At 53.1% G+C, this 26103-nt stretch overlaps 5 protein-coding genes across 5 annotated transcripts; 2 read left to right on the top strand and 3 right to left on the bottom strand.

The window, feature by feature from the left end:
* Positions 1-377: 377 nt before the first annotated feature.
* Positions 378-2772, bottom strand: MIND_01423100 (Glycoside hydrolase family 76 protein; the record flags this gene model as incomplete). The annotated part of the gene is made up of 12 exons (XM_037370616.1): positions 378-1124; positions 1174-1283; positions 1333-1406; positions 1459-1704; positions 1751-1762; positions 1815-1858; positions 1910-1935; positions 1987-2159; positions 2213-2226; positions 2329-2477; positions 2537-2645; positions 2695-2772. 12 exons carry the CDS (start codon positions 2770-2772, stop codon positions 378-380), a joined length of 1782 nt encoding a protein of 593 aa, XP_037212997.1.
* Positions 2773-8579: 5807 nt separating this feature from the next.
* On the top strand, positions 8580-9192 carry MIND_01423000 (uncharacterized protein; the record flags this gene model as incomplete). Its single annotated transcript, XM_037370615.1, has 3 exons — positions 8580-8723; positions 8774-9060; positions 9108-9192. 3 exons carry the CDS (start codon positions 8580-8582, stop codon positions 9190-9192), a joined length of 516 nt encoding a protein of 171 aa, XP_037212996.1.
* Positions 9193-11807: 2615 nt separating this feature from the next.
* MIND_01422900 (uncharacterized protein) lies at positions 11808-12736 on the top strand (the record flags this gene model as incomplete). Its single annotated transcript, XM_037370614.1, has 5 exons — positions 11808-11979; positions 12030-12152; positions 12216-12285; positions 12341-12546; positions 12594-12736. The coding sequence occupies 5 exons, from the start codon at positions 11808-11810 to the stop codon at positions 12734-12736; spliced, it is 714 nt and encodes a 237-aa protein (XP_037212995.1).
* Positions 12737-14137: 1401 nt separating this feature from the next.
* MIND_01422800 (MFS domain-containing protein) lies at positions 14138-16496 on the bottom strand (the record flags this gene model as incomplete). The annotated part of the gene is made up of 15 exons (XM_037370613.1): positions 14138-14200; positions 14251-14401; positions 14451-14496; positions 14542-14678; positions 14728-14786; positions 14835-14881; positions 14927-14947; positions 14998-15364; positions 15408-15589; positions 15638-15739; positions 15789-15872; positions 15920-16015; positions 16062-16134; positions 16188-16448; positions 16494-16496. The coding sequence occupies 15 exons, from the start codon at positions 16494-16496 to the stop codon at positions 14138-14140; spliced, it is 1692 nt and encodes a 563-aa protein (XP_037212994.1).
* A 3003-nt stretch (positions 16497-19499) lies between these two features.
* Positions 19500-20641, bottom strand: MIND_01422700 (DLH domain-containing protein; the record flags this gene model as incomplete). Its single annotated transcript, XM_037370612.1, has 7 exons — positions 20441-20641; positions 20159-20392; positions 20060-20112; positions 19869-20014; positions 19712-19816; positions 19657-19662; positions 19500-19609 (listed from the first exon to the last, which is right to left on the bottom strand). Exons 1-7 carry the CDS (start codon positions 20612-20614, stop codon positions 19500-19502), a joined length of 828 nt encoding a protein of 275 aa, XP_037212993.1. The 5' UTR covers positions 20615-20641.
* Positions 20642-26103: the final 5462 nt, after the last annotated feature.

Here is a 26103-nt window from a genome sequence, read left to right as displayed (position 1 = left end):
TTGCACCTTTTAACCGTGGCCGTTGCGCGAGGCTACTACTAGTAGCCGGGCGACAATCATCGCGAAGCCGCCCAGCAGGGAGTCCTGCCATGATTGCTTTCGCGGTCATAAAAGCCCTTGTTTTCTTCCTACTACTTAACGCTGACCTGTTGTAGGTATCTCATCTTCGATCACTTCCCGGGCCTCCGTATTGACTCTTTACTCCGACAGTCCGACTAAGCGCTGCTCTTAGTATACGAGCAATCGCAAAACCGATCCTATGGCAGTTGTCCTGGCCGCGCCGCGAGAGTCATTCTGGAAATGTATCCTTGCGCCTCACCCAACAGCAGAATCATTCCCGCAGATGGTCGCGCCGCCTATAACGCAATAACATCAATTCATCCTCCATACACCGTCCGATATTCTGGTAAGGTCTCCTCGAAACCCCCAGCGCTGCCGCCACTCATCCTACTGCTCAGTATCCCCGTCAATTCCTCTCTCGTCCGCTCCTCCGAGGCAACGCCGCCCAACCCACCTTGGTTGGGGTAGAACGATAGCGCTGCTGCTTGCCGTCCCGCGCCGTTGACCTGTGCCAGGGTCGGTGGCGGAACTGCCCACGAGTTGCTGCTGGGGGCCCTCTTCACGGGGAAATTGCGGTCTTGTGCCATGCCGCCCCGTCGCTTGGAGTTGTGGGGGGTGGGGCCCTGCCCGGGGGGTCCTAAAGAATCGAAACGCTGGTGCCAATCTCTCATATCAAGAGCGGAACTCGGCGCCTCAACGAACGGTGTCATCAGCCGACTATATCTCCTTTTCCGACTCCAGCACAGTAGCAGCGCGCCAATCAAGGCCAGAACGACGAGCGCGCCGAGAACCATACCGACAATGCCGCCGATAGCCTGCTTTGCTTTCTCCGAGGATGGACGGGCCCGGGGGGAGACAGAGCTCGTTACTGTTGGTGCGGGTGCGAGCGAGAACAAGAACGAGGTCGAGCTCGAAGCAGTGTCGTTGAGAGCGAGCGAGCTGATCAACGCCTGGATGGCGTTAATTTGGGAACCCACGTCAAACGTGGTACCCGGAGGCCCAATCCACGAGGCTCCGTATATATCGCCGCCACTCTGCTTCGCCAGGTCGGCGACAGCGTTATACTACGCCTTGGTCAGAATTAACATCATTTGCAGGAAATCAATGCCAAACCTGAACAGCGAGATATGCGAGAACGGACGGCGTCAAGGACGGGCTCATCGCGTTACGCAGGTGCGCGGCCACCAGCCCACGAGGAACCGATCCGTCGCCGTTTTTGGTAGCTAACGACGATGAAAACCAAATGTGGAGAGCCAAACAACACAAACTCACGTCCCCACTGGATGATTCCCGTATCATTTTGCCAGGCGGTCGTCGCGAGCGAGGCAGTGATAAGTTCATCAAGCCTTGGAGGGTATTCGGTAAGCAATAGCTGGGAAACAGCGGGACATTACTCACATGTCGCGATAGGTGGTGTTGCGTGAAATCGAGTACAGCACGGCCAGTCCTTCGATAACGACGCCAGAATTATAGGGCAGGCGGCCCGCAGTGTTTAACGCACACTTGTCATTGACATTCGCCGATAGCCCGTCGAGCACGACGTCCCCATGGCTGTACAGGTGGGAACGAATGAAAGACACGGCCTGGACTGCCGCAAACAGATACTTCGGGTCCGCGGTCGCTTCTGCCAACAAAGCAGAAAGGCTGAATGTAAATGAGGAAGGGGGATGTTGGGCGTAAGGGAACAAACACGAAGAAACTGCTGAGGCGGGAGGTAAGTACCGACATAACAACTGGCTGATTATAGAGCGCACCCTGTTGCGAGAACAACCAGCTGAGGATCGGCAGGGTCCGTGCTCTATGTCGCGTCAGAACAGAGCAATGAGTCGTAATAAGAAGGCAATTGAACCCAGAATGTTCCGCCCGCCATGCTAACTGTGTGGATCTTGAGCGACGTCACTTATGTTGGTCGGGAGATGCACATACCCCCTTGACAGTCATGGCTCAAAGTGAAATTCTTGTTCGATGTCTTGCCTGCATCGAGCGCCGCCTGTGTGAGTGTGTAGGGCACTGCGGCCGACCATGCTTGAACAGCGAATTGGAGGAACAACGAGTTGTTATACGCCTTATATGCGACGACAGCTCCGTGTCCGAAGTTCCTGTAGCCAATTCAGCCTCTGCATATCACGAGACAGAACCGAAAGCTGCACACAGGCCATTATTGAGCTACAATCCTCAGTTGTCAATTCGAGTCTGCTACCAGCAGGGATAGAACGCTATAAAGTCGATGTCAATTATCCTCCGCGGCAACACAAGTTCTTCACATACCACATAAAGGCCCGAGAAGTTTGCCGCCGTCACCGCGCTCGCCGAGCCAAAGTACCCCACCAGATCGACAGCATACCGCGACCGGTTCGTGAGCTGGTCGAACTCGGCGAGCAGGGAGTAAAGAGCGCCAGAAAAACCATAGGTGTCCACTAAACTGCTAATGAGCCCCTCCGACAATGAAAGCGCTAGCACGCGCGGAAACACGAACCGGGATCGGGAAACATCGAGGTTGTGCTGTCCAGCTCTGAGATGGCCTGCGAGATGGCCCCTTGGGCGAGCAGAACGCGGTCCTCGAGCGAAGTGGTTATATTCGGCTTCTGGGCGAGCCATGATCAATAAAACCCGAAGGCCAATAAAGACACGAACCCGCCATGACGAGCCCTGCGGCTGCGAGGCCACCTGTGTGACCACAACCACGGCCACAAGAAGGGGAAGAGAGCGCATAAGATGCGGGCAGTGCCGTCGTCTCCTTTAATGACCTCTGACAACAGTAGCAGGTGGCAGCCAGATGTCATCCCGCACTTGAGATCGGGATGGGACTAATTTGCATGAGAAAGAGTATTGCACGCATGTGAGATCATTGCCCGAAAGACCGTTTGTACAACAAGTCTTGTATGTGTAAGAAGAGACGAATAACAAGGGAAACCACGCGTGTGGGATGAGCAGGAACATGAGAACGGATTTGAAGAAGGAAAGTAAGTGATATGTAGGGATGAGCGGTAAAGAGAAGCGGATGGATTGGGTTGGGCAACACCGCCATGTCAAAAGTGGGAAGGGGTATATGGGACAGAGATCGGACAGAGATAATAAGGATGCGTAAATGCAGCAAACGAGGAAGGGCTTTTGAAGTTATCTACAGAGGCGTCAATGGCAGATAAAAGACAGAGATAGCACGCGCACCATTTGCCTTGCCCAGCTATATGGTGCTTCCCTTTTGTCTTCTAGCCCCCACGCTTCGTTCCCGCGTTCTCCGCCGCCCAGCAATAAGTATGTAGTATCAGCTCTCGAGGACCAATAAAAGAAGGCGAAGGATACTGTGGGGTGTCGTGAGTCGACGCAGGCCTTCAGCAAGTCAGAAAGGCACACACATCATCTGGCCTTCTACCGCTGCAGAACCCGTATTCGAAACGATAAGTATGGCGGCGGGAGACCGGGGGCAATGACAGGGCTAAAAACGAGTGTCAGCGGAGAGATATGGGCGGTATGGCGAGGTACGCACTCGTTACATTGCCGCGCGTTGGAATAGCATCCAGCGCCCGTCGCGGACAGACACGGGGGAGTCGGGGAGCGCAATCTTGGGAGGCTGAGGTCCCTCGAGCAGTCCGGGGCAGGTGTCGATGGCGAATGCGGCCGCGCAAGCCGGAAGGATTAAGGTGGAATGTGTGTTCAAGGCGCGCAAGTGCGGAGCCCGGTTGGGCGGGCCATCTGCAAAGGCGGATGGACATAAAGCCAGACAGGGAAGGAACGAAGATTTGCGCACCAAAATCTGCCCACGGTATCTACCGTGACGTGTCCCACAAACAGCGGACAAACGCTGGGGCTCGAGCTTTAAGTGGTTTGAGGAAACGAGAGAGGTTGATGAGACGTCCCATGAGGGAGAAGAGGAAGGAAGGCGCGTGTGTGACCACTGTCCGAGTCAAACTCATTCAGTTTCGATGCAATAGCGAGGGGCCGGAAAGACTACTAGGTCCATAGAGGGTACTGTAAGACCGAGAATGCTTAGTCTTCATCTTATAATGATATACGGTCATCTTGTCGTTACTCTCTCCCCCCGTTCCGGGTTCTTTCTTTCTTATGAGTACGCTGCGCATCGATACAGAACAAGAAAGATCGTTTATTCACAATACAACGTACATTGTGAGGAATAGTCCGACAAGCGATAAGTATACCGTGGCTCCTGGGCGACATAAGTACATGTAAGCTTGTAGCGTGTATCCTAAAAGCGACCCATAATCGTCCGGAGAATAGACTGTAGATTCGTTGAGCCGCCAGAGAACATCGTCCTCCATCGCATAGCAGTGTGGGCAGGCTAGCCCGCTTGGTTGGACCCAGAGAACCGCGACAATGGGCACGAAACGACCGCGGAGGTCGAACGTGGTGCCAAAGCGCGTTCGAAAACCTTGACAATCCTAAGGGTACATGCACAGGCATGTGTAGATACGCATTTTCGAGTGGTCGTAGCTTGCAGCATAGATGCAAAGCCAATTCCGGTAGAAGTGTGGTCGCTGTCGAAAACGGCGTTGACGAAGACCTTCTGGACCATCGCGGCGCCCAGAAAGGATTGTGTGGCACCAACGGGGTGTAATACACCACGATATCCACTCGATAGAGGCGTAGGTAATGCAGGAGCAGAACCTCAAAGTCGGATGTGGGCAGCGTGACGGTGACGCATGTGACTTGCGAAGGCACCGGAAAAAGTGTCGTCGAAGCGGGTGTGTACTCTGCAAATGGCGGAGGTAGCTGGAGCTGGAGCTTGCGTAGATGTAGAGGAGCGAGAGGCTGTCGTGGAAGAAGGGATTATGACATTGGCAGCGTTGTGTGTGTGTGTGGGCATTTGGCGAAAGAGGGCGAAAATAGTCGAGAAATAGAAGTCTCCCCGCACACCCCCGTCCAAGAAAGACAGATTCACGAGTGTAGACGGGCAAAGGAGGTATTGGGATGATGTGCGGGCGGACACCATAACAGTTTGGTCGAGCCTGTTCCAGGCGGGCATGGTGCTAAGGCTTTCCAGCCCGACTGAGCACAAAATGAGCGTACTATTTATTGCCATAAGGACGATAAGACGCACCGATTCAAGTCGTTTCAGACAGAGCTCCTCTTCACCCTCCCCAGCTCAAGCGGCAACTCGTTTCAGAGTCGTTGTCGTGGGACTTGCGAGTGTTGCGAGCAGCCCAATGCTCGCGGAGTAATGTCCTTGCCGAGTTGTGGTTGTCCAACGGGAATTGGAGGGCATCTGCAGACAAGAAAACGTTAACAATGCAGAGGACGACAAGAGGATGCTTTAACGCACCAGAAAGACCAGCGACTGGCTGACTCGTCATGGCAAACGAGGTTGTTGGCCTTGAATAGCTTGCGCATTTGGTGATCGACACAGTCGTGCCATACAGCATCAGGTTCGCTGCCGCTCACTCAGAAACCGGACGACAAATGAGCATAATAGCGCACCACAAAGACCAATCTTTCCTTCTTCTTCCCGCCCGCTCTGCTGTTACTCTTTGCTCCCAGAGGTCGGGGCGGTACGCATCATCGCCTAGCGGAGGAAGGTCAGTCGGACTTCGCCCCAGTCGGCCGTTAAAACGCACTAAGAGACGCCCGCGCAGACGTCTAGTACGCCAAACACGAAGGCGGCAGGCGCCAAACAGGTCCGTCCCAACAGCAGTGCTTTCCCCGAGCATTGCAGACGACAGTGGCAAGGCGGGTGGAAGTCAAGACGAAGAAGGATTGACGGGTGACGCAACGTGACCGGCCCGTCTTTCCTTTCGCTCCATAACCATCATGACAACCTGCTTTCTTTGTTCGTTCCACCCGGAGGCTCTTGGCCTGCCTTCTACGTCTGAAATCGAACAGCTCGACTCTATCACTCGCTCAAACCATCCAACTCCTGTGGATATCCCCAGCAAACTGAGTGCTGCGTCTGCGACCATTGCCATCTACGACGCTCATCTTGCCCGACTGGAGGAACTGGTCTGGGCAGCTACCGAAGAACGAGCGCGGGTTGTCCACTATGCCTCCCGGTGCAAGAGCCTCCTCACAGCGCATATCCGCCGGCTCCCAACAGAGATTATTGCGTCCATCTTCGAATTGACTGTACTGATGTCGCGTGCCGATATGTACCACACTGTGGAGGAAATCAAGGACTCTGATGCAGCATTGCGGAACCTGATCAGTCCCAACCTCCGTTCTCTTATGCAGGTCAGCTCATGTTCGCGAGCAGCACTTGCCGAGCAGCCGAAGTTTTTAATCTCCTTGTGAAGGTTTGCTCGCACTGGCGGGAGGTGGCATTATCGACGCAAAGTCTTTGGAGCCAGCTTATACTCGACGGGCCGATCTTGACCAGCTCACCAGTACCCTCGCAAAAAGCCTTCCATTTGACCAAGACAGCTTTAGCCAGGGGTGGTCAATATCCGCTGGTACTGCAGCTCAGGGCTATGTCTGCCGGTTGGGCAGCATACAGTGAAGATCAAGAAGCTCCTCGTGCGCTAGAACTTGTTGCGAAGCATGCGGGACGATGGAAGGATGTCACACTGGACTTTGACAACGAGACAGTTTCGCTGCTTGCTCCAGTTCACCACCATCTGGACTGTTTGGAATCTCTGGATTTGCGTATCTTTCAGCCGTTGTCCCATTCCCATACCATCGACTGTTTCTCCGATGCTCCTCGATTGGGGAGTGTGGTATTCTGTGGACGTGCGATGGACTTGTCAATGGTCAGGCTGCCGTGGAACCAGTTCCGACAATTTTCTTTTGCCACCAACCTTCCCTTCCCTCCCTCCGACTTGCGCTTTCTCCCCTTACAGAGCCTTTCATCTCATTGTGCATTGTTCCTCAACTTGTTTCTCGAGCAAAATGACGATGCCAACCTGACAGCAGTGACGCCCCAACCAGTGCTGAGCTGGTCGCTCAAACTTCATTTCCGGGCAATGGTCGGCGATGCACAAGCCATTCATAGTCTGGGGCGCGTCCTAGCTTTGCTTGTGTTTCCCAAGGTTACGCAGTTGATACTGGGATCTAATAAGCCCGAAAATCCAAGCCATCTATGCTGGAACCAAATCGAATTCTGCACTCTCATCGGACGCTCGAATATGGGACAACGCCTGACTTGTCTCATCATCACCCTACCTTTGAGGGCGCCTGAGCTTTGTGATATTCTTGCTCGGCTTGACTCGTTAGAGGACCTGTGCCTCGTGGACACCTACACCACGGAGAGTCCGCCGCCCCTCGTAACCGACGAGCTGCTGAACCGGCTCACCGTCGATGTAGATCCAGACCGGATGCTGGTTCCCAAGCTTGGTTTATTCGAGATCTCCGGCCGCTTTGCGTTTACGGACCACGCTTTGAAGGAATTCACCCACAGCAGAATGTTGCATGTTAATGCAGTGCCCTTCTCGTATTTCTTCAATCTTGCTCTATTCCACTATCAAGGAATTCAATGTCCGCTGGGTGACGAGCTTCAAGCCCAACTGCGACAATGGGACGAAGAAGGTGAGTTAGCCCTTGTAATAGAAGGGTCCTTCTTTCTTGAATAGGTGATATACATACATCTCTTGTTTCGCTACAGTGGTGAAAAAGCATTGCGAATCAAATACGAGCTCGAGATACATGCAGGAGAAGTGGAATAAAAGAAGGCGGGAATGATGCTATTGAAGGAGAAAGGCGCGACGGGGTTGGTGCCAGATACGGTGCAGGAAGGAGTGAAGATGGAGAACACATCGTTGTTCCTCATGACCTTCGTTTTGCTCTCCCCGAACAACAGCAACCGGAGCGCTTGACTTCCGCATCGACCTTTTCCCTCTTCATCTCATTCATCGTCGAATCCCACTCCTCCACCCGTTAGGCTCCTAGCCCAAATATCGTCTGCAAGTTACTACCTGCCATGAAGGATCGCAGCAGCAGCAGTCCCACAGGAGAAGTCGCCAACCAAGGTGAGGGTGGCCACAAACTCCGCGCTCGGCGAGGCAGAGACCAAAAAGGAGGAGCTCCAATGGGTGTTGGCGCAGTAGAGGTTGCCGATGACGATAGTGGGCAGTATAAGGATTCGCAAGAGATCTAGCGAGGTCTTGTCTCAAACGGAAGAAGAAAAGAGCTGAAAATTCTGGTTAACACTTGACAAGGGATGAGCTCGAGAAGGCCACACACCTGTAGACTCCAATTCCAGATTCCGCCTCCCTTGTCCTCTACACGTGTCGCCACTCGAAGCGCTTGGGCTCGTTCTGAGAGTCATGCAAGTGCTAAGTACTTGCACCCGTGTTGTCGCACCATTCGTTGTAGGTGGTCCAGAGTGGCTTGAGCTGGAGTCTTTTCAGTGGCTTCAAACAGAGAAAGCAGGCAGAGACGTGCGCGCACCGATTGCGAAACTACTAGTACGCGGCGATACTCGATATCGACATCTTGCTCTTGTCTTCGTTGTTGACCCCGAAGACCACGGTTAGTGCCTCGCGTTAGGATGTCGTATATGACCGCAGAAGAGCGGGTGCCGTCGTCGAGACCGCCAACTGGCGGGACCATGGAGTCGGGAAGAGAGAAACGAGTGCATGTCACACGCCCACTTCTTGTTTCCCGACCTCGGTGATCCCGCCGGCCTCAAACTCGTCAAGCCCTCCAACGAACATGCCGGGTACCTGCCCTTCTCCACCAAGCATTCAAACTGCTCACCCGATGTCTGCAAACGGAGCAATGTGCGTCTTCGCGCGCATTGGCTTGTATTAATCGCTGACCTTTAGCATAGCTCTGCTCCTGCGCTACCTTGCAGCGACTCAAAGGCACTTATGCTGGCAACGACGACCGAAAGAGTCTTGGGTGGTTCTCGAAGGAGCAGCCACGCGAGGAACAAGTGTGGATACAGATGCGCATGCAGTCACTCTCCTCGCTTATTGTCGGTGCTAATGGTCTCCCCAGCAGGCTTGTTTGCCGCTCGCTTTCTCAGTCACCATACCGTGACATTCTCATCCTGCTGCCAGAGAAGGCTCGCATATCAGTTTTGGGGAAGAAAGGAGGGAGTTACCGCCAGTATGGGTGTGTGTTTGACCACCCACCTTCCTGCCGTTGACCAAATACTCTAGTCCTCCCCGCCATCGATGGTCTATCCACCCCTCGATTGTGCTTCGTCTCCGCAACAACATGCAGAACTTGCGTTGGCGGTTGTGATGCTGGCCCGATGGCGGTTTGGCTCACCGTCATCACTCGCCCTAGCCAGTGGTCAGTCGACAAACCTGTATCCGCGTAAGCATATCGCGATGGCAGAGTCCAATATGTTTATACCTCTCGTTTTCGTGCGACAAGCGTGTTTCAAGGGACAATCCACTTTTCACTCCAGCGATTCTGTCTGAAGCCTTGTCTAGCCACAAGGACACCAATATCTACTCAAAAGCAACATAACATTCACTCCATCCTTCACCGTCGGCTCCTCCGCCGCCCCTTTGACGCCTGCACTACCCGCACGACCAAACTCGAAATCTTGTCCGGCTTTGGCAAGTCACGTGCACCTCGCCGTCCGCAAAGAATACGACATATCTGCCCCGGCACCACAGCTATCGCTCCATTGAGCGTATATCCTTGTACCCCATACTGTTCAACTCCTATCCAATTCTTTCTGCCCCGCTTTTTGAGGGGCAAGGCCGACGTTGAGGGTGTTTTGCCTGCGGCGGTCGTGTGGCGGGATGGCCAATATTTCTCTATCGAATGCCGACGTACGCGTCAGGCGAGGTAATTCGGGGTGGCGGGGCACTTGGGAGATGGTATGTTTCAGGCGTTTTGAAGGATTAGCATATGTGTATGTGTGAGGAGTTACTTGCCCCGTCCGACTCTACTTACACTTAAGCAGGACGAAGAAATCCTTTGTTAGGCTGCCTCTTCTCCGGTCCCTTCCTTCCTTGCCCGTTGGCTTCGCTCGTCCGCGCAAGGAGAGCGGGATGGCCGACCCATATAAAGCAATCCCTCTCATCATCGCGCGACAAGTACATTCAAAGGTATGATCTTTTTACTTCAATTTTCCTGTCTGAAGCGTCTTCGAGAATAGTTACAAGGGCAACAACACCTTCTTCGAATCAATATCATACTTTCATGCTTATCCGTTATCTGTTTGCTCCTCCGCCTCCCCGTCAGGGCTTGCACTACCCAAGGACCACCCACAAGACCGACTCGAAATTTTGTCCGCATATGGCAAGTCACGTGCCCTCCGCCATTCGAAAAGACTGCGGATATCTTCCCTGACACCAAAGCTGTCGCTCTATAGAGCGCATCTTCTCGTGCCCATACCGCTCCCGTTCTACCCAATTCTTTATGCCCCGCAACTCAAGGCCTAAGACCGCCGTCGAGCACGTTTTCCCGTGCCGCTTTATATATGGGGCACGACGGCGTTTCTCCTTCGAGAGGGTGAAATCCGGGCAGTACCAGGCTCTTCTCGTGGATGGGCAGTCCTTGACAGAGGGCAATGACCTTAGAGAATATGTCGCCTTTACTACGATCATCTGCCCGCCCTTCGATATATAGGCCTTGGGCCTTCGTCCTCCACTCAAACCCGATTTCATTCGTAAGCCTTCCAGGTAATGTCGTAGTCGTTTTTGGCCTTTGGCTTGTACTTACCGACCGACAGCGCTCGAGCTGGACACGCGCCTTCCGCGCTCTTGCCCCAAAATCAGCTCCACATTCTAGATCTGGCTGTTGAATGCTGACCTTATCACAGCCCCGTTCTCGCGCTGTTTCTTCCCCATACGACCGTCATAGGCATCGTCCGTGGTCCCTTCGCCAAATCCAAGCTGGAGGAGGAGTTAGGTCCCATCAGTTCATTCGAGAATGTGTATACTTACTTGGCATAGGCCTCGTTTCCTGGATCGCCTCCGCTATCGTTCGCAGACCTTCAAGCTAAGTTAGTACGCGTTTTAGCCCTTGACTTGTACTCACCGGCCAACAGCGCTCGCTTCTCCGCGCCTTCTCGCAGACTCAAATCCACGACCCACTCATTCATGTCTGTTCCCTCCGCATACCTTTTCCCTCCTCCGAGTCGGCGTTGAGCTAGGCGTCAAAACGAGACCACTATCCAGCAAAAGGACACAGATGATGCATATAATCTCACCATTCGCGCCTGCTGACCGTTCGACAACGTCTACAAGAACCTGACAGTTAGCAACAGACGCGCTATGGGCGGACGACAAACGCACCGTCCTCAACCCTCTCCTCCCCGCCATCCGCATGCTAACCCGCGTCTCCAGCATCCAAGTTGCGGCCTTGTGCCCGCTGGCGATTCCAAAGATGGTGCGTGTTCTCCTCGTTCTCAGGCTCGAGATTGGCGCTGACGTCGTCGGTCTTTCTAGTATCGACTTTGCGGGCTTTAAAGGCGGCGAGGGCGGAAAACGAAGTTCGGCAGGCATTGGAGCGGTTCGGCAAACGGCAGGCGGGAGTCCATGACTTAGCTGTGTAGAGCAGACAGCTGACTCGGATTCGGCCGCTTGGCGTTGAGCGGTGGCCCGGCAAGCGAGCGCGGGGCCGTTCGCGGCCATGCAGGCGGCGCTCTTTGAAGCGGGAGGCGGCCATGTGGCCCGGGGCAGCGGGCGGGTCCGAGTCGGGGAAGTGAGAGGACCGGAGAGAGTTGATAAGCGACACGTGTCATCGGGTCACGGGCCCGACCGGCCGGTCGTCGTTTTACCCTTCTGACTTCACCACCACCACCGCCGTTGTCGTTGTCGTCGGCGCTGCCCGCGTGCATCAGCGTCTGCGCATGGTCTTTGAGACGACCGCTGCTGCCAGGCAATGTGCGCGCGCTGATGCCTTCAGATAGCTCGGGCCTGGACACTACAAGTGTCGAGTTATTCTTGAAACTTGATCGGGCTGAGTACTTACCCGTCTTAGCGCCCGTCGTCCACCGCCCTTCTCCCACCCACATCATGCTCTCCCCCCGGACCTCCACCCTTTCACTGTCCCCACGACTCTACCATCGTGAGCGCCACAACTTGAAGGCTACGAGTAGATTAACCACATTCTACTAGATGTCGCGCGCGCCCTGGCGGTGTGGTATATCCTATGCACCGTCTCGGGGCAGCTGCCCATCCTTTTCACAATTGCTCGCCATGGCAAAGCCGTCGACGACACATATGTGAACACGCATCTCGGTCCGTCCTCCGACATTCCCGAATCCCCCGCCCGCACTGGCAAACCCTGACACTGTCTCCCAGCCGTGCCATTGGTATTCACGATTCTCACCCCCATCTACGCATTATGCCTCGTCTATGCAATAACCCTGTGGTATGCCCACCGCATCTGCATCATGATCGCCCTTCTTTTACTACCCCGCTCACAGGATTCGCCCCGCCGAGCGCCCCGACCCGCTGCAGTTCGGCACCATCAACGTCCACGTGTGCCTCTGGCTCTGCTGCGGCGTCGTCCCCGGCCTGTGGCCCCTCTTCCGCGCGCCGTCAGAAGACATGCAGCAGTGCATCAAGCAGTGGCCGTGGTGTCTTGTCCTGCTGCAGCACAACCTCGCTCCGGCAGCCATCTGGATTGCCTGTGGGGCCTGTTTTTTCTACCGCGAACTGCTGCTGAGCCCCTCTCAGTGCTATGCGCGTCGATAGGCAGCTACCAGCCGGGAACGGAGTATTATTTGTTGCCTGCGTGGCGATATTACCCGGGGGGAAGGGAAACGGACGGCGACGCAGTGGACAAGACTAACGTCTTCAGAAAGCAGGTCGATTCATAGGCAGATGTAGAGGTAGGAATACATTGAGGCATTACAGTTTTGGTCGCGGGGGTAGCGTAAGGGGAAAGATTAGGCCACGGTCCGTACAATGCGTGTCGACTTTTGGCATTGTTTTGTGTCAAAGACTAAGTAGTCTGAATCCGACTCGTACTGTACTATTTCAATCAATTAGTCCTGTCACGGTCACATTGACTTTTTTGGCCGAAAATTTTCTGCCTGTCACAGGTCACAGCGAGTTTCTTTGGCCCTAAACCGTCCTAAAATGGTAATTCTTAAAAAATTTCCGCGCCTACGGCGCGCAGAACTTCCATATAAGGCAGGAGGTCACACCAAATTCACCCCTTGGCTGAATTGCACATTTCTGCCACATGTGTCACAGGTCACAGGCCCGCAGAATTGAATGAAATAGTACAGTAATCTTCAGCGTCAGCGCCATAATAACACTCTGCACAAGGCGGTCAGCTTAGAAACCCGCTGCAAGCACGCCACACACCTTTGCCATTCAACCTGGGCCGCGCGCGGTACCCGGGGAGGGGTAAAGGGACAAGGAAGCTCATCGCAGTTGGGGTGTTGACGGGACGGGGTCTACATACTGCGAGCGTGTCGCAGCGAGCGCACAGGCATGGTGATGTTCCCATAGCCGCCCCTTCTACTAGTAACGGGCTAGCGCAAATGAATGAGAGCGGAAGGAAGCACGGGTGGAGTGGAAAGGCACGATGGCCATCCGCCTCGCGCCAGCATGAGCCCGCAGAATCTCTTGCTCCACTCACTGTCTCCATAGATCTCGTCTTCCCTGTTCTCACTCTTCACATCCCCATCTTTGCGCTTACCGCGTGCTAGAACCACAGAGGCTAACGATTGCGCTGCGGAAACAGCCTGAGACCCGACAGGCCCGTTGTCGCTTACTCTATGAGCCTGAGCCGCCGTCGTTGGCGTTGCGCCTGATCGCGCGCTGTCTGGCCTGGGCACTGCCTATGGGCTTGGTGAGTCTGCTTTTGTTTGAACAGGCTCGTGCTTACCGCTTGTCAGCGTCGCCACCTGTACCCTGGTCGGATACATCGATGCCGGCTATAACTAGCTCAGAAAAGCTTGAGCTGAGTGATATAAGAGGCGAATAGGTCGTTAGGATGCTGCAATAAGGGTGCCGACGTGTCTGCAGGCTGGGAACGCTCCAGGTGGTTGTCGTGGTCGAGAAGAAAATTTGTCACCCATCACATGACACATCTGGGGTTTATCTCCAGTTCCCGAGTCAAAACAAGGCGTGTCGCCTGACGCTCCCAGATTACCACATCTAACCTCCTCTTTGTCATTTGCGGCCCTGCGGGCGTTCATACCCCTGCGTCTTTCGCGCCAGATATGTGCAAACCTTGAAAAATATCAACCCCTTTGATTCTATGTGGGTCATAATCCATGATTTTCAGCAAGCTCCATCACCATCGCACGCAGCCCCATCTCCTCCTCAAGCTGCGAAGAACCCATATCAGCATCTGTCAAGCCGCAGAACAACAACGTACCTCTCTCCGCCTGACGTGGTCCTCTCTTCCTGCGTCCCCGCCAAACACGCGGTCCATATCTTCGAGTGTCACGCCCGCTGTTTCCGGCACCGTATAGGTGGCCCACAGATAGGCCACGAAGCACGCTGTGGCGAATGTGAGGAACGTCCCGCTGGAGAAGTTGTCAGTAGACGGTGATGTCGGCAGAAGAAAGGGCAGACGCAGGTGAGTATTCCATCATGATTGGTGTTACGAGCCCGATGAAGACTGAAGCAGGTCATGAGACGCAACACGGTAGACATAATGACGGACAGTTGTTGCTCCAGTTGGAGGCAGTTGATAGAGCCACTCCACGGCCGCGCATCGACAGCGGGAAGACCTCGCTCGGGAGGACCCATCCAATGGGTCCAAACGAGACGCCATATGCAAACGTAAATGTATAGATTGCACTGGGAAAGTTTTCAGAGGGGCTGAGGCGGAAACAAAAGAAAGCCATACGCAACAGCGGTCCATGCGGCTATTGCATGCGAGCTCCAGTCTGATTGGAACTGCATTACCTGGTCGGCAGTCAGCATTATATAAGAGAAAGGAAGTTCAGCACTGACGAGGACGGCAATGATAAGATGAGAGGCCGCCATAAACGAGCTACCACCTTTTTCGCGTTAACTACATGGATAGGGGACGATGCAGAAGTAACCTCTTAACAAAGGCTTGCGTCCTGATTGCAGGGTCAACAGGATATATAAACAGAGCAAAAGAGACAATTACCAACTCGGTCGATATATATGACAGCGGGTCCAACAGCAATGAACTGGACAATTCCAATTCCCCCAGAAACAATCAGCGAGATAGTTTCGCCTTTGAGACCAATACTCTTCACAAGAGTGGGACCATATAATAGAGTAATGCATTGATTCCGCTCCATTCTAAGAGTCATATCAGTGGAGAGACGCAAAAGAAACTGTAGCTTGCGTTGGAAGAACATCATAAGAACCCCCACCAGCATGCGCGGGCGGTATTTCTTGGAGAACAACTGCCGCCACGCCGAAAACTCGTTCTGGGCACCAGGTTTGGGCGAATCCGAGTTGGATTGGGAAATCAAGGCTGCTTCGACACGCATTTCGAGAAGCTCGATCTAGAGCCAGGTCAGCGACAGACCTCAAGAAGCAAGATAAAACCTTTGTGAGCACGTCATCGCGACCACGCAGCTTGACCAAACTGGCTTCTGCTTCGTCATATTTGCCTTTCAGCACAAGCAATCTAGGCGAAGCGGGAAGAAGGAACAACGCCCCGAAAGCTAGAAGGACTCCGGGGCCGATTTGGACACCAAGCGGAATCCTCCATGACGCCGAACCTGGGACTGGCGGAGAAATTGAGTATGGAGTCAAATGAAACGACCACCACATACTATTTCGCGTGAAGAACCCAATCCAGAATCCGACAACGACTCCAAGGACGATCGATCGAGAATTGTTCGAGCGCAATGAGCGAGCCGCGTACTTCGGGTGTACTGATTTCCGATATATAAAGTGGTGAAAGCATGCTTAGAGCGCCGACACCAATGCCGCCAACAGCGCGACCAATGAAAAGGTCTGCAAGTGTTCGCGCGAATGTTTGGAAGAGCGCGCCAATGTTGAATATGACTAGCGACGATATGAAGTTAGACGGACGGAGGTTACCGTAAACATACCACAGGCAATGAAGATGGAATGTCGGCGGGAGTATCTATCGGCCAAAACTCCGAACGTGAGAGCGCCAATCAGGGCGCCCAGTTCAAGAACAGCAGCTGAAAACAGTAAGGGCCGGTTATGAGCGAAAGGTAGAGCACGCACTGAGAGCGCCTTTCTGCAGCGGTGTTATTGGCCATCGGCCTACAAAGTCCTCCATTACAAGTACATTGGCAATCTGGAGAGAAGAAGAGTTAATCAATGTATATGAAGCAGAAGGTTGGGACACACCACGCCCTGGTCATACCCAAAGCTCAGCCCGCCTATGGACGCGAAGACCGCACACAAGAAGGCGTAGTAGTTGTGCCACAGTCCAGACAGCCCGGGAGGGCCATAACTGTAAGTGTACAAGGAGTCTTCAGCGACTTTCAATCCAGAATCCGCGTTTGTTTGAAGGGAAGGGAGCAGGCAGCTATGTGCTGTGATTTCCTCGTCGGATTCGCGGGGGAGAAGAACGGGGTCGTCGTTGGGAAGGGGTGCATAGTTGCTTGGCTGGAAAGAGTCAATGTAGGTTGACACAACGGAGCTGTTGCTCACCATAGAGCTGGGATTATAAGATCGTAGCGGTGCTTAAGTTGTCAAGGAAACGGAACTGGTTGCTGGCGGCCGCGGTATTGAAGTATTACGGAGTACTGAGTACAATGTTAGGCGGGTCCGTTGCGAATGAAGGGAGAGAGGGAGACACACGATAGAGAAGAGAGATATGTATAAGATAGCGAGTCGTGAAAGCAGCAGGAAGACAGTGTGACCAATTGTGACCCGAAAATATCAGGGGTTCTTTCCTCCAGCCACGACGCATGTCCTTCTGGCATGAAGATGGCCCAAATGCTCATAAATCCCTCGTATCTCACTCACAACCACTGCTCTTGCCTTGCATGTCTGCTACCCGTCCGACTCCTTTCGCCTTGCTTTGCCCACTTGGCGTCGGTTGGCGCTGAAGCGCTGGTCCTTGCTCGGCGTAAGACGTGTATTGCGAGACCGGGAAGGGCTAGAACGAGGCTATAACCAGTGCAGGATATGGTTCGGTTGGCCAAAAGGTGTGTAACTTTTTGGTCTCTCCCGCACTCATTTGCTAACTTTCCTGTAGTAGCCTTCTCAGATACTAGTATGCTTCAGACTAGAAAGCGGACATAAGAAGGCTTCTTCCCACAACACACCATTGACGATGAACTACTACGAGATGGCCCTTCCCACCATTTCGCCACCTTGCTGGTTGCTGCGTTAGAGCTCCACCTGTATCGGGTCTTTGGTATGTTTTCCAGTCGCTGACCGTATACACAGACTAACCCATGCCTGCTAGCTGATTTTTTCGAGACGGTACTGTCGATGACGATAGTTCGCGAGCAAAGCTTCCCTCTTCACGCTCACCATGGAGTTTCGCTAGTGGGCCTACTGAGCCATAGCCGGGTAACGAAGTCGGTGAGTTGGGTCGTATCGTAACTGGCGAGTTCTTATAAGTCGTACGGTGTTTCCCGCAGGCTCTCGTTCGTTTTTCGACACATTTGCGCAGTTTTCCGTCGACGGCCCACGGCTGCCTCGCGTTAGGTGAGTGCTATCCACTCCTGCAGTATCTCGCGCTCACCTTCTCCTTCATAAGCTCCTTGTTGTCGACGATGAAGAGCATGCACTACTCTTCCCCGCTCGACAGAGTCCCCGACTCCAGCCCAACAATCAGCACTCCTTAATCTGAAGCTGCCCGCACTCACCTCAGTCAACACAGCGCTCGACGACGATGAGATCCCACTCGCAAATGCGACCGCTTTTGTTGGCCCGCCTCCGTTCGGGGGCTTGCTCGTGCCAGCGTTGTGAGGCCGTTGGCACTCGTGAAGGCGAAGAACGCACTGTTCTCGTGATATATCCAAGTTGTCAAGGTGGTTATAGTCGCGTCATGTTGTTTGACGACGCTGACTCGCATTCTACAGCTGCAGCCTGAGGCCTGGGAGCTGTCGTCCAAGACAGTCTCGAAGCCGTCTTCAAGACGCTGTCGTTGTTAAGCGAACAAACGGTAAGCAGGCACCGTTTAAGTTGAGAAGGCGCGCTCACTTTGTGCTTTAGCAGCTCGGGCGCAACTCGCAGGTACTAGACGTCCTCGTTTCACTTCACGCATGCTTACCATTCGATAGCATTCTGACAAACGGTTAGTGGTGGTAACTCCTCAGCAAGTCCAATATACTCCCCGTTACCGCCGATCGCAGTTTCATTTGGGTTTCCCGTCCAAGTCTGCGCTCTCCCGCTCGTTCTCCGTCCTTTCGCTGACTTCGATCTCCAGCCTGACCCCGCTCGAGCCTCGATGGAAAAGACGAGACGGCGCTGTTGTCGCCAACTCGTGCTCGTTGCTCGGCAAGGTAAGTGTCTCGTTGCGAAGCTTAACAAGACTGACTGTGCAGTCAGAGTGTGGACGGCGCTGTCGTCGCAGACAGTCGCGAAACGATAGAAGATCGTGGTGCTTCCCGTTTCTCACCCTCTTGGAGAAGGGCCACTAACAAGCGCACACCGATAGTGTTAGTGTTATGGGCGAACAATAATGGGTCGGGGAGAATGGCAAAAATAGTTCTTCCCTTCATATCCTTAGCTCACAGCTAATTATAATCCACGTGTCTATACCTCCATGCGTGAATTCTTGCCCCCGGGCCGGCCAGCAGCAACAAGACAGATCCAAGTTCACATACTCTTACGATAATAAACCCATCCTGACGACTAGTGCTGTCCAATTATGATTATGAATACGAAATTTTCATAATTTATTCATATTCATAATATATTCTCTCTGCTGGAGCATATTATAATTGTATTCATATTCATAATCATAATTGGGCTCAGAATATGAATATATTATGAATATATTCAATTATATTCAAGCTTCACAAGTCTGCACATAGTGCATATAATCCACCTTATCTCATGGTTTATTGAACCACTCCTTGGTTATGGTTATTTCTGTGGCCAATTTTGCAGTCATTGAGGCATGCATATCTGTCATCCTATGCTTGATGCTGGAGTCTGGAGACCAGGTGCCCTACAGAGATGCTCTTTGCAGCCATAACCAGGATTGGTAACATAGCCTGGATATTCTACAACAAGATATTAAGCTGAACAAAACTCTAGCCTAGGTCAAGTATGATACCTTCACCAGCGAAGAGTATCATCAAAGTCCAGGGTAGCAATATAAAGGTCAACTTCAGCCTTCTGTCAGGGCTGGATATGGATATTGTCCGGCCTGATTTACTGCCAAAAGCCATTGATATGGTAAAGACTGAGTTTGAAGATGTTGCTACTGCTGCTAGTAGCCTGCTACAGAGCTAGTACCTCTGGCTGAAGGGCTTGCTGGTGTATTTGAATATAATTAATTATGGCCAAGGTATAATATATTATATTCATAATATATTCATATTCATAATCACTCATATTCAATGGGTCTGAATATGCAAAGGGCATAATATAATCATATTTATTCGAATATATTCAAAATATATTCTAGCATAATATAATTGTGGACAGCACTACTGACGACACACATCCTACCCAAGTCTGAAACCAGCCCTTCTACACCGGAATAGTCCTGTTGAACCAATCCACCGCCTGCTGGAACGCCTTCTCGAACGCCTCCTTGACCTCGGGGTACTGCAGCGCGGGCCGCGCGCCAAATCCATGCGCTGGAAAGCGTCAGTGCGATCCAGCATGCGGCATCGTCTCGCCTTACCAGTCCCTAACGACACAGTCAACAGAGAGAACGAGGACGTAAAAACGCCACGCACCAGGGTACACCTTGATTTCATACTCCACATACGTGTCCTTCCCCTCCCGCGCCTTGTACAGCGCCTCGATCTGGTCCAGCCGCGCTTTCGAGATGGCGAAATCGTCTGGAGGCGTGTTAGCGTTAGTGTTTGGTCAGAAATTTGTTGCTCCATGGACCTTCCGCCGCGATCCAGGCAGTGGGCGCCGTTATACCGAGAATTTGCGCGTCTTTGGGCGGGGACGGGTGGGCGATGACGATGCTGCTGAAGAGCGCGGGGTGTTGCGAGCCGAGAATGAGGGACACGCCGCCACCGAAGCAGTAACTTGGGCCATGAGACAAGTGTCGGACTCCAGAAGTAGCAACGCACCCAATAGCCCCCAGTTTCTCGTACTTCTTCGATTCCTGCAGCTTGTTGATGAACTAGAAACGCATGAGCTTGGTAGCTAGAAGTGGGAAGGCGACGCACCGTAAGTGCCCGTGCAGCGCCCTGGGGTGGACGGTTGCGGATGAGCGCGAAAAGGCTCGGCAACACCTTGAAAAAGAGTTTGACGTAGCCCAAGAAGCCGATTTTGAGCCCCGCCCTCTGCGGGATGGCGGACATCTGCTCTGGCGTCACGGGCGGGCGGCCCGCAAAGAGGTCGGGCACGTAGACATCGCATTCGAGCGATTTGGCAAAGTTATCCGCGATGATGCGCGCGTTCTGCCACAGTCAGTCAGGCGCCATGCAACAACGAGAATGGACACGCACGTTCAGCGGGAGCCCAAATATGTCCGTCAGCAGGATGATTGCCAGTGCCCGTTTGGCGGAGGCACCTTGCGGGCCCGGGCCCGGGGAGAAGTACGCTGCGTTGTCAATGTCGGAGATCGTTCCGGTCGGCGTGCCCTCCAAGGCCTCGCCGGTGAAGCAATTGGGGCACGACATCGTCTGTCGTGGAGGCGGGAAGGAAAGGAGGACGACGCGATGATCATGCGAAAATGGAGCGAGGAAGGCGATTATGTCATCCCCGAAAAATCTCACTTTGGACCGACTTCAAAGATGGTTTCGGCGCTCGGGAGCGGGCAAAACAAGATTTGTGCTTGAGGGACATATTGCATTTAAAGAAACACCTAGGACTGCTTGTAGTTTATAAGCAAGTAGTGTTGAAATTCCGAGGTGATCCGATGGGATCAAAGTGAGCGAGGAATCTGTTTGCAATCACACTCCGGTTAGGAATCTGTGCGTTAGGGCAAACGATGCCCTACGCTAACTATCTATTCACTTTATATACTGTTTTTACATTGTTCCAGTATATTCTAAATGAGTCAGTAGAAAATCAGTCAGCGCAAGTAGAAACTGCCAGAACATTCCGGCGAGTCACACATGTGACCATCAAAACTTCAACACTCCCCCATGACGAGCCGCTCCCCCATTCCGTCTGTGCTCCCCCATCAACTGATTGCCGTCCATAGATACCTCTGGCATCATGTAGTACACCAAGTTACGCAGCCCTTTGGCAGTTCGTCGCCGGCTCGCGCGCCTCATCCGCAAGTGTCAGCACACTTGGATTGCCGAGGCCTACATGTCCAGATCGTCACGGTCAAAGTACTGTTTGGGTTTTGGACATGGGTGCCGTCGGGAGTAAATATCCAGGGTGGGAAGGTAGGAATTTGTTGATTAGAAATGGATATAGGGTAGGTAGGGATGCCGCCCGTTGCCGTAACGGCAACGGCCGTTGACTTTGACGGCTATCCCACGGCAACGGCCGTCAGATACACGGCCGTTGTGCTGGGCTACCCAAGGGTCAACGGGTACGGCACGGCTGACGGGACGGCCGTAACGGTATGGGAACGGGAAACGGCATTTTTTTTTAAGACTAGTGCATTATACTTCATATAAACTACCCCGCAATCTCCAAAATAGCTTCGCGTGCAAGACGAAGACGCTGCTTGACGATCATTAAGGTGCTGATTGTTTCAGGCTTAAGACGAGAGCGCCGGAGCGATATGGTATCGCGACCTCCGGAAAAGATGCGCTCGACAGCAACAGCGGAACCTGCCTCAAGTTAATGAGTTGACAGGAATAATGAGAAGGTACATACCAGGAATGGCCATCAAGTCGCGGGCTAGCCGAAAGAGGTTTGGAAACTGCGCTTGACGCGCAGCCCACCACTTCAGGGGATCACAGCTATTGAAATCTTCGCGCGGGAGACTAAAGTACTCCCTTAACTCGTCCAAGACACGCTCCCGCTGGACGCGATATCTTGCTGTAAAATCCTTTTGCGGAGAGCCTCCTGGGCGTGGGATGGCCGGCGGCGCAGGCGTGACAGAGACAAGATTGAACTTCAGGTAGTGTGTTTTGAAGTAGTCGTCCAGTGCCAGCTTGGACATCTCGAGATGGGAGAGTAGGTCTTCGTCATCACTAAAGTCCTGCTTCAAGCCCTCGTAGGAAATACGAGGGTCAAGCACTATAAGTATCAGAACATGAAGCGCTAACTGAGAGAGTTACTTTACAGGCAGCCCAAGTATAGAACGGTGAGGCGTCAATCTTGTAGTAGTAGTCGCTCAGTTTGTTGTAGGCGGCAAGAAGTCCGTTACGAAGAATAGATGGAGTCGACAGGGGCAGATCGCGAAGACAGGCCTTCAGATCTTCTTGCAAGCCACGGAATATCGCATGGGTGTATGATAGCATCGGTCGCTTGGTTGTTGACATAAGAGTCGTCGCAGATCGGAATGACTTAAGCCAGCCTGAAACAAGGGTGATTCCGTCCCAGTCATTGTCATCCAAATCAAGATGACGAAGCTCACGATGCTTCCCAACGAAGTCATCTGTGGGCTTGCGGTAATGGATACTACGACCTGGAACCCAAACTTCTTGAGTATTTACATTGAATTGATTAAGAAATACTCGTACGGGTCATCATATGAGTCGATGACCATCGGGTTTTGACATCGAGCGTAGGAAGTAGTGCATGTTTGCCTAAATTTCCTGTGCGGAAATCTTCCGAAGCCTCTACCTCGCGGATCCATTCCTGACGTCGCTGAGGGCTTGAACGAATAGCGCGGTTAATTCGGGCGGAGCTACAGTTTATGAGATATAACAGTCATAGTTTGCGACAGATACAATACCTTATGTACCGGCTCGTATTTGGACTGTCGGTGCGACTGGCTGTCCTCGTCATCGGTGTCGTCTTCCCCATCATTGTCGCTGTCTCCGTCCAGTGGTGCACTAACGGAATGTTGATAATCGCCGCTTTGACTCTGAGCCTTCCGACTATCTGACTTGGAAATCGCGCCAATAGTTTCGAGCAACTGCAACGAGAGATCAGTAGAGAAACATAGGTTTTATTGAATGGTCAAACCTTGACGGCCGCTAGGTGAATCGTGTGTGGCAAACAACGAATTCGCGCGGCGTTGGCATCGAACGGAATGTCGCGAGATGTGCATTTGACTTCGAGTGCATCGATCATCGTGTCATTGTTGGTAGCGTTATCCATGATAAATGCGGACATCTGAAGCGACAACATGAGGATAGATTCAATGGGAATAGCTAGGTATAAATGGTACCTTTTGCTCAAGTCCGTATTTCTCGATTGTCCCCCAAACCACTTCCGCCATGTTTTCCCCGGAATGCTCTCCAACGATCTCTTGGAAATCGATGAGAAGCTCTTCTGAAACGGGGATCAATATCGTGCAAGGCCAGCAGACGAGATATACCAAGGCGGCCATCGTTTGTCACATAGTGGGCAACAATAGCCAAAAAGGCGTATTGATTTGGTGAAGTCCACGCATCCAGAGAGATGCTGACCTTCGAGTCAAGTTCCTATATGAATATAAGCTTGACACTATCAAGTGGAAAGGTTATAACATACTGCGAACATTTTCCGTGTGCCTTCAATCGTGTCTTGACCCATTTTCATGATGCGCGACCGGATCGCAGTACGCCCCGGAATCTTGAAGTTTGCAGTAGCGCCATGGTGGGTGTACTTCATTAGTCGGACGAACTCGGGCCTTTCCACCTCCTCGAATGGCTGATCACACGCAACCATCCACTCAGCTAAAAGGCTTTGGAAGACCTCGTCCTCGAATTCTCCCTTCGGTATAATTAGTTATTAGTGAGCGAAGACCACTCAGTACTTGCCTGATCCTTCTGCGCTTGTTTCTGCAGCGCTTGCACGATACTCTCCGTCGCTGCTTCAAGCTGGGAAAGATAGGCCCGGGCCTCGTCGCTGTCGATCGAAACACTTCCTCGCGCGAGATCGAGCTCCTGTTGACTTGGTGGTGTATCGCGCCGAGCATAGAGACTACAGAATAGTCGGTAGTGCAACGGCGAGTACTTTTTGAGATGGGCTGAAAGCTCTTCGGAAGAGGATGAGCAACCGACAGGGGAAAGTTTCCATGACATACTGGCCGTATTGTATCGCATACTCTTGGTGATCGTGAGCACAGTGCGGTTAACCCCATGGCGGGCGACGTAGTGCTTGTCTCCACGTTGGCCGACAGTCCCCTCTTGGTTCTTCGAGACGGTGTCGAAGAAGTAATATATGGGGTTCTTCTTCTGCAAAAAAAGGTCAGGGAAGGACAGCTTGTATCGAGCACGAACTCACACGGGAGGCCGCTACTGCTTCTTCATCCTCTTCATCGTCGATGACAGTGCTGACACTACTGTTTGCGGAAATGCGGGCTGTTTTGCTGCTCTCGAGAGGTGCGGCCGTCGTTTTGCGTTTATTGCCATGCGATCGCGTCGTTTTAGCGATTGGGGCGCCCATGTGTGCTGGGGCCGTCTTCGCCGCAAGCAGATCGGCTATCTGTTGGACACAAGCATGAGATATGCGGACGAGAACAGCCAAAAGCCACACACCTCGTCGTTTGTGATTCCATTGCTGTCGGAAGCGTCGTCCTCTGATTCGGAGTCCGACATCGATTCCAGCGCTGGAAGATCGTAATCGTCGTCCTCTTCCTCGCTGACTGTCTCTGCAACAAGAGGCACACGAGTCTGTGCCTGTTTTCGGGTGCGGCGTTCGCGGGGGATAAGAGTGTTGCCATATTCGTCAGTCTTTTCGGCGGCAAGGTATAAGGCTAAGTTATCGGATTGACGAGGGCGGTCGCTGCGGCGCAGAGTGTGCTGAGCTAGAAGGACCATGAGAATGGATTAGAATCCGAGATATGTGGGAAATACGCACGGAGAGGCCGCTCGTCGCTTTCAGAGTCATAAAATGTGATGTCTTTTGCATCTTTGAGGTTGCCATTGGCATCGACTGCACATTGGTCAGACATCGTGTTGTTTTGAAGGAAAAATATGTACCGTCTTTTATAGCTGCAAGAGCAAAGAGAAATGTCAGCAACTCCAGTAATCGGGCCACTTCGTACACAGAAATGAGAGAGAGAAATGGCTACCTTTGCGGCAGAGACATGGTTTTGTTGCTAGGGATGGACAATGCGGGTTAGATGAGCAGCCAAGATGACAATTTGGTGAGCTCACTTTACCTTGTCATTGCCGCATCGTTCGTTTGGGGACAAACGCGCAGCATGCAGCGTTGTCAATGGGGCCGAAATGAATCGGTCTTCATGGCAGTCTTAGGGGCAATGTGGAATGCAGTCATGTCTAAGATGGTTGGACATCTGTGGATGTGGTTTCGAGAAATGGAGCGCTGGTGCCTGCTCATGAGCGTCGTGAGGAAGCCACGTCACGACTTAGTCATATGGGATGACCCGGCGGTTAACCGTTGACCCGGAATTACGGCCGTGACGGCCGTAATTCCACGGTATCGACGGGTCAACCCCGAACCGTAGCCGTCCCGCTAGCAAAAACCACGAAACTGCTGACGGTACGGTAACGCATAGCCGTAGACCGTTGCCGTCAAACCGTGGGGACGGCAACGGGCGGCATCCCTAAGGGTAGGTGGGGGGTATCGTCGATGAAGGAAGGGGTGCATCCAATTTCATCATTGAGCGTCGTCGTCGGTCCGCGGTGCAAGCAGCAATAGGTGCAGGGAGGACGGCTGAGGTGCTGACAGGCCGTGAATGCCAAGTGAATGGCGCATAAGCAGCAGGCAGCAATGGCGCTCGCTCCGATTGTGAGCGGGTAGCCAGTGGGACAGAGAGCAGGTCCCAGGGGTGTTGATCCGGCTGAGTTGAGGGCCGGGTCAGAGGCGCAATGAGCAGCGTGTCGGATAGCGCAGCCATGACGGGAGATCGGCGATGCTCCGGTGGCGAGCGGAAGGCCGAAGGTGGGACAGCGGTTGCCAAGTCCCGGAGTAAGGTGGTGCAGGGAGCGAGAAGAATCCAGCACGCCGGCGGCGTCAATGCCGACAGTTCGATCGCATCAGAGCGATGGGGGTGGAGTGGTTGCCAGCCTGGGAACACAAGGGTGGCGGCAGCCATTTGCGAGAGGAGGCAGAGGGCGGCGGCCTCAAGCGAAAGAACGGGCTCGGC

The sequence above is a fragment of the Mycena indigotica genome (assembly GCF_014461135.1).
Source record: "Mycena indigotica strain 171206Taipei chromosome Unknown Mind.scaff0019, whole genome shotgun sequence".
NCBI lineage: Eukaryota > Fungi > Basidiomycota > Agaricomycetes > Agaricales > Mycenaceae > Mycena > Mycena indigotica.
The sequence above is the reverse complement of the archived record's forward strand: the minus strand, read 5'-3'. Positions and strand labels throughout refer to the sequence as shown.